The sequence below is a fragment of the Merops nubicus genome, unplaced genomic scaffold, assembly GCF_000691845.1.
Source record: "Merops nubicus isolate BGI_N331 unplaced genomic scaffold, ASM69184v1 scaffold21830, whole genome shotgun sequence".
Classification (NCBI taxonomy): domain Eukaryota; kingdom Metazoa; phylum Chordata; class Aves; order Coraciiformes; family Meropidae; genus Merops; species Merops nubicus.
In genome coordinates, this window is record NW_008581308.1 from 48195 (window position 1) to 59119 (window position 10925).

The following is a 10925-nucleotide window of genomic DNA, read 5'->3' on the forward strand; positions in this document are numbered from 1 at the left end:
TCATCCAGCCTGATCTTGAATGTCCCCAGGGAGGGGGCCTCCACCACCTCTCTGGGCAGCCTGTTCCAGTGGCCTGTCACCCTCATATTGAAGAATATGCCAATATTCTGTCCGATGCCAATAAACTAAATTAAATCTGAAGTGTAAACTGAGAGGCTGATCTGACCTCAGAGCACTCCCAGCCTTTGGATGCCTACCAGGGAAGATGATGCACTGCTGCCACAACCACCCCTGCCTGCAGCCTCAGCTCCATGTGGAGCTTGGGGAGGTTCACTATGAGAGACAACAAACACTAGTTTTCTTGTAGGGAGCATTGGTCATTTGCTACCTAAACTCTTTCAGTTACCTTCACCAAAAAGTCTCATCGTATTTAAAGTGGGCAAGGGAATGATTTGAGAGTGTGTGATTAATGGAGAAGGCACTGAATAGCATTCAAAGAGCCACCCTTTCCAGGTGGGATGAACCACTCCTGCAGCTCCTGGCTTTTGTGAGTGTATGTCACAGAATCATAGAACCATAGAACGGTTTGGGTTGGAAGGGACCTCAAAGATCATCTGGTTCCATCCCCCTGCCATGGGCAGGGACACCTCCCACTGGATCAGATTGGTCAGAGCCCCATCCAGCCTGGTCTTGAACACAATTAGGGATGAAGAACCCACAGCTTCCCTGGGCAGCCTGTGCCAGGGCCCCACCACCTTCAAACTGAAGAACTTCCTTACATCTAATCGAAATCTCCCCTCTTCCAGTTTGAACCCATCACCCCTTCTCCTATCACTACAAGCCCTTGTGAAAAGTGTCTCCCCAGCTTTCTGACAGGCCCCTTGATACTATTCTATGATTCTAGAAGCAAGAAGATTATTTTCTTTAGTGTATATGTAAATACACATGTAAATTATACATACAATAAACATGAGCAAGGAGACACCTCCTGCAACCCCCTTCACACCACTCCCCAAGAGTGACCACCCAAGGATATTGTGGGAAAAGAATATACACAAAGGCCACAAAAGCTGCCCAGTTTGATATAAATAACAGAATAGCAGTTGAGTAAGGAGAACAGAAAGTTTCAAACGCCAGAGGAATTATCTTCTAACACACCACCACTGAATAAAGCCGATGTTGACAGATGAAGGGTCTAAAGAAAAATCCTGGCAGTTTAAATAAACCAGCTTTTTGTCATCTCCTGGTGGTGCTTAGATATTGTGACACACCTACAGAGCCTGTAGATCAAGGAAATTAAGAAAAAAATGTCACTGCAGATAATAGAGGCTTTGTGCAAAGGCCAGAACTTTGATCCAACAAAAACAGGTTTTGAAAACAGGTACAAAATGGCTGTGAAGGCAAGCAAGGACCTTGAGGGGCTGGAGCGTGGCCAGAGAAGGGCAACGGAGCTGCTGGGGAAGGGCCTAGAACCCAAGTGTGGGGAGGAGCAGCTGAGGGAGCTGGGGGTGCTGAGCCTGGAGCAAAGGAGGCTCAGGGGAGACCTTCTGGCTCTGCACAGCTCCTGACAGGAGCCTGGAGCCAGGGGGGGGTCGGGCTCTGCTCCCAAGGGAAAAGGGACAGGGCAAGAGGAAAGGGCCTCAAGTTGCCCCAGGGGAGGTTTCAGTTGCCCCTGAGGAACAATTTCTTCCCCTGGAGGGTTGCCCAGGGCTGTGCCAGGCTGCCCAGGGCAGTGGTGGAGTCCCCACCCCTGGAGGGGTTTCCAAGCTGTGGAGATGTGGGGTGAGGGACACGGGGCACTGGGGACCTGGCAGGGCTGGGGGATGGTTGGACTCCAGGAGTTTAAAGGTGTGTTCCAACCAACAGAGTTCTGATTCTATAGGGTCCTGATGGGCACAGGGGCCAGGCAGGACCATGTCAGGTCAGGAGATCCTTTCACCCACAGGGCTTGGAGGAAAGTTTTAGGGACAGATGCAGAAAGGGAAGGTGGCTGCAGCTGAGACACCAGGCTGGTGGCCAGCTGGACCCACACGTAGACCAGCTCTGTTCAGAGACCTGGGTTTGGGGTCACCACCCCCTGAGGAAGATCCCAGCACAAGGCTTCGCAAGAAGAGCACGGCATGAGGAAGAAGATCAGTGGATCTGTAGCAGTAATAAGACACAACTTCAGTTCCAAGAGAAAGAAAGTGGAATATTCTACACAGGAAATACTGAAAAATGGAGGATTTGGCAACGGGAAGCCAGACCCTGAGATCTAGGCCTGTGGTGTGGGATTGACACAAGCACATCTGCATGACTGTGGGACTGAGGGACTGAGCCCTGCCTGGGGGGCTGCACACAGACCCTCAGCGACACAGCCCCAAGTGCCTCCAGTCTCTGGTCCTGCTCAGGTCTCACTCCTCCTCCACGTCATGACATTACCACGTGCAAAGTGGTTAAATGCATTACTGAGAAGGAGTCTGGAGGAGAACGGGGATCCTTGGGACATGCTTCAATCTGGCTCTAATTTGATATTTTGCACAGGAGACTTTCAGCAGCTTGCAGTGAGGTCATGGCACTTGCAACCACACGCAGCAGAGCCTGGAGAGTGTGCAAACAGCAGTGGAGAGGGTGCTCCTATGAGATTTGCATATAAATTAAAAAGTATAGAGAAATAAAAGCCTCTCATGGTTATGTCAAAGCATCTAATTTGTCCACCTGCTGTGTGTTGAAGGAACGTTATCCTCCAAAGCCATGGGAGGAACGGTCTGTATTGTTCTGCTTGCCCAAGTGTTTAATTTACCAGAATTAATATTTATCAGACATGTATCAACTTTTTTTACTGTTGATTACCTAATTCTTATTACTGTAATACATATTCCAAGAGGAATTCTTATTAAGAGACCGAATACAAATAAAATGCAAAGTTAATTTGATGGGAATACTACTACAGCTGAGATGCTCAAGGCTATTTTTTTTCAGAAAATCAATGCAACTTGACACATAAATATTTACACAGTGTGGAAATGTAGTCAGAAGGTCCAAGAATTAATGGACAACCACCCCAGTAGCTGCTAAGAGGTCTCCATATACTTTGCAGGGAAAGACAGAGTAAAAGGATAGGCAGAGCTTGAAGTACAAGAGCTAATCCACATTAATCCTTTACACATGGCAGAATAGAGGAGGATGAATCATGTGCTGTGAGAAAGAGCAGTGGCTCCATTTAAGGTTCATTTCATCCCAGATAGTCTTGGATTAAGGTTAGGCTACAAATCAAGAGGAAAACCGTCACTACACGTTTCTGTTTGGAAAACTTCAATTAATTCAATAAATATAAATACTATGAACATGTGGATTTGTCGCCAGCTACTTTAACACACATTGAACTTTTAAACCCTGAAACTTGAGACCAAAGGAAAGTGAAAGATTGAAATAAGAGTCATCCCCTCAGTGGCAGTGCTCTGCCAGCTCTGGCTCTCTCCCCGCCGCCACGCCGGGGGCAGGTTCACAGTGACACTTGGCATTTCCAGAGGGGAGCTTCAGCAGCAAGGAAAACAAGAGAGCACTGATGATTCACAAGTCACACAGAGCTGTGTTATACCTCATCTTGATGGCAACCATTCCCACAAAGCTGCACTACAATATTGCTGTTGGAACGCTGCTGGAACACCAGCCCTGGTTCTGCAGCACCCGTGGGTTTGGGTGAAGCTAGGAAACCTGCTGGTCTATTTTTCTCACCTTAAAGACAAATGGGGTCGAAGGACTTTGTGTCTAGCATCATCAGATGATGACCCTGGTGCTCTCAGTTTGGTTTTTTGTGATCTTTTACACCTTTGAAAAAAGCCAGCCAGCACACCCAAAAAATGGGCAAGGAAGGAAGAGGAAGAGGGACCTCAGAAACAGTGTTGTGAACCAAAAGTGCTCAACCTTGTTTCTTTTGGTTGTTTTTTTCCTCATGCAAGTAAAGGTGGATTGATCTTTTTTTTTTTTCTCTCTACAATTGCCCTGTTTCCATGCTTTCCCCAAGTGCTTTTGCTTTCCTGTGCTGCAGGAGAGTGCTCAAGCACAGAAGGTGGGAGCAAGCCCCAGTGCAGACGATGAAGGGAAGCACCATGGCTAGGAAAAATCTGGGAAAAGAGGAGTGACACACTCCACTCATTGAATGTTATGGCTTTGCTAAAAGCATATATAGTCTAGAGAGTCTGCTGACCCGCATTTGGAAACACCAGGAAGCTCTTGTAGGAGCACCTCCTACTTTGTTCCAATGCTAATCAGCCACAAGGTTAAAAAAAAAAACCATCTTTTTCTTGCCAATTTTGAATGTGTTTGCTTCAGCTCCTCATTTTGGATTCCTGGGTTTCTCTGCAGTAGTCTGGAGTCCTTCAGTGTTCTCTGATTTTTTTTCTTTCTCTCCTGGTAGATACACATGGGAATGAAGCTCTCTCTGGTTTTATTTTTTTTCTATACACTATACATAGATGTATAATTCTCCCAGCCAGAAATGTTCCTTGTCCCACCATCACATTCCTAGCTCCTCTTTACACCATATCGGGTGTTCAGGCAGGGGACTCTGGGCTCTGCACAGTCTTCTGGTGTCAATCTCTGTGTCACACACAGAGCTAAAATAACCTCCTCTTCTCCAAGGCCATGCTCCTGGCATTTCTGGTGCCACATCGTTGTAAGAGCTCACGGTAAATTAGGCACCTGCTGTATCCACCCAACTCTTCAGAGGGCACTCAGCAGAGGAACAGTTTCTCTTTGCCATCATAAAGAACATTTTTTCTCAATCAGCCCATGTTGCCAATAATCCTGGTTATTCTCTATTACCTTGTTCTCACTTGACCAGTATTTTGTGTTTTCCCCAATGGCAATAGCAGGGTTTTATATTAAAATCTTATGACTGGCCTCAGGAGGAGGAAAAGAAAAAAAAAAACCCCAACATCAGAAACACAGCAGTTTATGTAGACTTCTTCCCTAATGACTCCTTTTTCCAATATATCAGTCCAGGCAGTTCTCAATCCACATGCTCTCTTGATATTAAATAGCAGAATTTAACATTGTCTTTCTATTAATCCTAATATTTTGTGCTAAAAAGTGCCCCACGAAGTCTACCTGCATTACTTACCTTCAATTACTTGTGCCAACGAAAACTTATCATCCTATCCAAGGAAGAAATAAAGTTTGCTCAACAAGACCTATTTTCCAAGAGGGGAACTAAAGATTTTATTGAAACAACGGGAGAGTTTCAGTAGGAGGAAACAACCACCTCAGCTGAAGTCTAGCCAGACGTGAGAAGAAAAACATCCCCAAGATGTTAAGTGAGTGATGAAGAATGAGACAGGAAAATATAGTTATTCTTCCCAGGCTTGATAATTTTTCTAGCACGGAGAGTGTGAAGCACTGAAATGGCACAAAAATGAGCTACAGAAATGAGTGTGAAGTACACTCGTGCCCACTCTGAGTCTGCTCTGCACAAACCAAGCAGCAGAGAGGAGCACGAGGGCTGTGATGTGTTCCTTACCTTGCCACTCTTCCATGCAGGTCTCCAAGACCCTGGATGCATTTGTGGTCCAGGCTTTGAACAGCAAGATTAGTTTCTATAGCAGCACTATCCCTTGTTCTTATTTGCCTCTCCAAAACCTGTAAATTCAAGATCATAAATGTACTTTTTATTTTCTACTTGGAGGTGTAGGTTTCTTCAATTCAAGATAGAGTTTAAAGCACTATTTTATGGAGTACACCTAAAAGCTTTCTTTAATTTCTACAAGAAAAAATGTACTTTTCCTTCAAAACTCTGTATCCTCATAAGTGAAGACTGCCAGCAGGACCAGGGCAGGGATCATCCCCCTGGACTGGGCAGCAGTGGGGAGGCTGCCCCTCGAATCCTGGGGTCAGTTTTGGGCCCCTCACTGCATCCAAGAAGGACCCTGAGGGGCTGGAGCATGGCCAGAGAAGGGCAACGGAGCTGCTGGGGAAGGGTCTAGAGCCCAAGTGTGGGGAGGAGCAGCTGAGGGAGCTGGGGGTGCTGAGCCTGGAGCAAAGGAGGCTCAGGGGAGACCTTCTGGCTCTGCACAGCTCCTGACAGGAGCCTGGAGCCAGGGGTGGGTCGGGCGCGGCTCCCAAGGGACAAGGGCCAGGGCAAGAGGAAAGGGCCTCAAATTGCATGAGGGGAGGTTTCAGTTGTCCCTGAGGAACAATTTCTTGCCCTGGAGGGTTGCCCAGGGCTGTGCCAGGCTGCCCAGGGCAGTGGTGGAGTCCCCACCCCTGGAGGGGTTCCCAAGCCGTGGAGATGTGGGGTGAGGGACACGGGGCAGTGGGGACCTGGCAGGGATGGGGATGGTTGGCCTCAATCATCTTGAAAGTCTCTTCCAACCTCAGCAATGCTATGATTTGGTCATTCTATGATAATATGCCCATCTTTCCCTTAAAAAAAAAATGTACTTTATCTTAAGAAGCATATAAAAATCCAGAACTATAAAGATTGGGAATGGATCGTATCCTCCCCATGTGTCACCCGCAGTCCTGTGCAGCCTGTAATACATAGCACAGAGGTTTTTAAGTCAGGATCCTTTCACCAGATGTTTCTGTGAGGTAGGTGGTAGCTCAGGTGAGTTCTGCAGCACCCCGAGGTCATTGCAGCAGAGGTTTGCAGGATGGACAGAGCTGAGCAGGATCTCTGCCCTGAGATGAGTCTGCCCAAGGTGCAAATGCACAAACACTTACATCCAACTTAAGGCACCATGCTTGGCATGCATGAGAAGATCCCTCAACACACACAGGCCTGCCAGGGCAGGTTTTGGGTGCAGTGAGGGCAGGGACCTGCTGTGAGAGGGCATTACAGGTGCACCCACCCAGCCCTGAGCGAGGGTGTGGGTCACTATTAGCAGCTCCTAAATATCGTGTTCTGCCCTCACTGCTTAGCAGGAGGCACGGTACCTGAGTTATTGCAAGGATTAAAAGTCTCTCTGGAGATGGAAGGAGTAACCACCCTGCAGGCTCTTCTGACGTGGCTCATCCTGATGGTGTCTGAATGTGTCACAAGCATTAATTTTAGGAAGCCCGTGTGAAGCTGCTGTGACCTTTTACAGATACGGAGCGGAGGCGGAGCATGATTTCTGAAATCTCCTCATTTTACTTCTCGGGTTGAAAGGAGAGGCCTGGGGCTGATATTTCGGTGTGAATCAGCACTACACAGCCCTTCACCTCCTCAAAGCACAGCCTTCACCCTTTTTTATGCCCATGTCCTGTTTGTACAAAACCAGACTGGCTTTCTTTGGCCTTTTATTTGAAATGTTCCCCAGCGTGTGATTTTTGTTTATGAAGAATAATATAGGAAAAGACAAATATCAGGTGAATACCCCTGGCAGTGAGCCCCCATGCTGCACCACTGTCCTACTTACAGAATCCTAGAAGATCTCAAGATGGAAGGAGCCCACCAGGATCCCTGAGCCCACTCCGTGCTGCCTGCAGCACTACAAACACTAAACCATATGACTGAGAGCATTGCCCAGGTGCAGACTGAACCCTGGCAGCCCTGGTGCCATGACCACTTCCCTGGGGAGCCTGTTCCAGGGACCCACCACCCTCTCAGTGAAGAACCTTTTCCTAATGTCCACTCTGAGCTAGTTCTGATGCAGCTTAATGTCCTTGATGTTCCACCAGTGGTCACCTCCAAGAGGTCAGCACCCCCTCCATGCCCCCCTCGCAGTGCAGGCCACGACGATGTCACACGTCAGCGATGAGGCCACTCCTCAGCCTTCTCTTCTCCAGGTGGAACAAGCCCAGATAACCTCAGCCACTCTTCACAAGTCTTGCCCTTGAGACCTTTCACCATCTTGGTCACTCTTCCCTGGACACAATCTGGTAGTTTGATGTCCTTACATTGAGGGGCCCAAAACTGCACATGGTGCTCCAGGTGGGGCCACACCGACACGCTGTGGAGTGGACACCACCCCCCCTTGACCAGATAGTGATGCTGAGCTTCACACACCCCAGGACATGGTTGGCCTTTTTTGGCTGCCAGGGCACCCTGTTGATTCATATTCAACTCACCATCAACCCAAACCCTCAGATGCCTTTCCATGAGGCTGCTCTCCAGCCCTTCACCCCCCAGTTTGTGTGTGCAGCCAGAAGTACTGCTCCAGCTACAGGAGACACTGCAGGTGCACAGGTAAGCAGAGAAATCTATAGTAACTCTGGAGTAAAACATAACTCAGATCTGTCACGTATGCAGTTGCTCCTGAATAACCCTGGCACACAGAGTATGGACAAGTGAACACCCAGTGTAACAGGTATTCCTATTTTTTGCCCCACAGATAATGTTCAGAAAAGTGAAGTTCCCAAAGTGTGGAATGTACTGCACAGCTCCAGCGTGGTTTTGGCAGCGTATTTGGCAAAGGAAGTCTGATTTCAGAGGTCCAGGACAGAGGCAAGGAATGGTACCACCACCCCCTCTCTGGCAAAAGGATGTTCATTAGGATGGAGAGCATCAGCCTCCTGCTTGCTGACAGAAAATGATGTTCTCCTCCAGCTCGTTTCCTGCACTCCTGGCAGCCGTCCCATCCCACAGCTCATCACCCCTGGGTGGAAGAGAGCCATGTACACAACATGAGCCAACCATGTGTGAGTGCAGCCCAAAAAGCCACCCAGTCCTGGTCTGTATCCCCAGCAGCATGGGCAGCAGGTCAAGGAGGGGAGATGGAGATTAAATGTAAAGAAGTTCTTCACTATGAAGATGGTGAGACCCTGGCAGAGGTTGCCCCTGAAAACTATGGATGATCCCCTGCTGGGTGTGTTCAAGGCCAGGCTGGCTGGGCCCTCATGCATCCTGCTCTAGTTGTAGATGATCCTGCTCGTGGCAGTGGTGTTGTAACTAGATGATCTTTGAGGTCCCTTCCAACACAAATGATTCTACCACTATAATTCCACCAACACTATGGTTCTACGATTCTGTGACTCTGCTCCTGCTTGCTGGTGACCTCCTCACCTGTGGGCAACATCTTAGCTGAGACACGGTCACCTTCCCATTGCTATCAGAGGTGATGCCAGGCACATCCCCCCTCTGCCTCTAGGTTTTTAGCATTGATGCCTTTCTCTTGCCGTTTGCAATCCTCTCCTGGGCTCCTGGAGGATGTCTTTGTTAAGGGTCTGGTCATTTTCCACCTGGCACTAATTGCTTTGACATCCCTGAGGCAGCAGCAGCAGCAGCCAGGGCATTTTCCTGGCTCTGGCACAGGACTGTGCTTACTCAGCCTCACCCCCGGTGCCAACGGTGTGCCAGCATTTTCCCCAAAGCAGGCTCTTCTGAAGGATATTCTTCCTTCTTTGGGGAAGATCTGGAGTATAAGTGAGTCACATTTCCTGGCAGATCCTCTTTTTCTGTCGATTTTTTGTAACATTTAAGAAATCAACGTGGCACAACCACCCTCACCTGCTGCCTGCCAGGAGCAGCTCTCCAAACCTCCACTAATTCTGTAGTGGCTTTGACTGACGTGTCTCATTGTGCTGTTCCCTCTGCTCCATCCTTAGCCAGTCCTCACAGCCCTGATACACAAAGCAGACACACACCTGAGGATTGGACCTGGAGGAGAGCAATTTACAGCCAAGGGAAAAGATCAGATTTGGAAACTGATTTAGGCATTTTTCTAGCAAAACAGCCCTGTACATAATTGATCTAAATGGGGTTAGAGGAAGTGGATGATCTAAGTAAGTGGTTTTATAGCATTGCTTATTACCAGAATATCAAAACCTTGACAATAAAATCAGTGTGAAAAGAAGGCAGACTCAAGTTTTAATTCAGATTAATTTCAAGAGAGCCATGATTGCATACTTCTTAAGATAAACCTATAGAAGATCAAATATTTCTCCAGGCACATGAAAACCCCAACATATATTGAGGATTTGTAAGACATTTAACACTTCAAAGGACAAAACAGCTACAGAGAAGTCTGTTTCAGGGTATTTTTGTATTTCACATCTTTGCTCAAAAAAGGTGTTGGTAAATTTCACGTGTAAATTTACCAACTGAAATAATCAAAAGCCTTTAGCTAGAAAAATGGTGTCTGTCTCATTAATTTCAAGCATGGAACCATCAGTCAGTTGAAATAAAATGTGACCCTGAACCTTCTCTCCAGTCTGTGCTGAGCTTTGTGAGGAGTTTCAGCAATATTGGATTATGTCTGCATGCAGAAGTTTGCATAAAGCAGTAGCACGTCTGCTTCAGGAAAACTGAGAAATAAACCCAAACTGGGGTCTTGATGCTCTATGCTATATGAAAATACAGCTTGCTCCTTACTTCCTTTGGGCTCAACCTCCTGCACACCAAGAAAACTGAGAGCAAATAAAACCTGAACCTTTGAAACACCAACAAAACTCATTAATCTGCTTTTTATTTCATTTTACTTTCCTTTTTTTACTTTACTTTCCCTAGTCCCCTCCTTTCTGTTTTCACAGGTAGCTGCAAGTGCCACTATACAAGAAAAATCAGAATTTAAATAAACCATAGTGGTCATGTTCAGTACTGCTCTGCCCCTGAAGCCAACATCAGTGCTGAATGGACCACAAGGAGATCCATTCATGAGGAGCAAGGAAATGTTCCTCACCACCTATTACCTCAATGTCCTGGCTGAGCCTTTTAACGATGCTGGTGATGGTCTGGATGTGGTTTTCCAGCAGCTGCTGGGCAGCAGCCTGCCCGTGCTGAAAGCCTTTGGTTCTCTGGAGGCAGGAGACGATGTCATCTTTGATCTGGAAGGCCTGATGGAGGAGGAGAGCCGTGGTCCTCTCCTGGCTGGACAACCGCTCCTCCAGCAGGCGAGCCCTGTCTCCAGGGCGAAGGGGAGGGGAAGGGTCTCTCCTGTGAACACCAAAATCCCAGTGTCAGACTCAGAATCACAGAATCAAAATCTAGTAGGAGTTGGAAGGGACCTCTGGAGATCATCTCCCCCAGACCCCCTGCTCCAGCAGCTCACCCCCAGCAGGGTGCCCAGGGTCACAGCCAGGAGGGT

At 47.8% G+C, this 10925-nt stretch overlaps 1 protein-coding gene across 1 annotated transcript in view; it reads right to left on the reverse strand.

Moving 5' to 3' along the window:
• FAM81B (family with sequence similarity 81, member B) overlaps positions 1–10774 on the reverse strand; it is a gene marked incomplete at its 5' end in the record, with an annotated part of 21697 nt that extends 10923 nt beyond the window's left edge. The window contains 2 exons of the mRNA XM_008949570.1: positions 5441–5559; positions 10531–10774. Of these exons, the coding sequence (XP_008947818.1) occupies positions 5441–5559; positions 10531–10774 (363 nt within the window). The remainder of the gene's footprint in view (positions 1–5440; positions 5560–10530) is intronic.
• Positions 10775–10925: the final 151 nt, after the last annotated feature.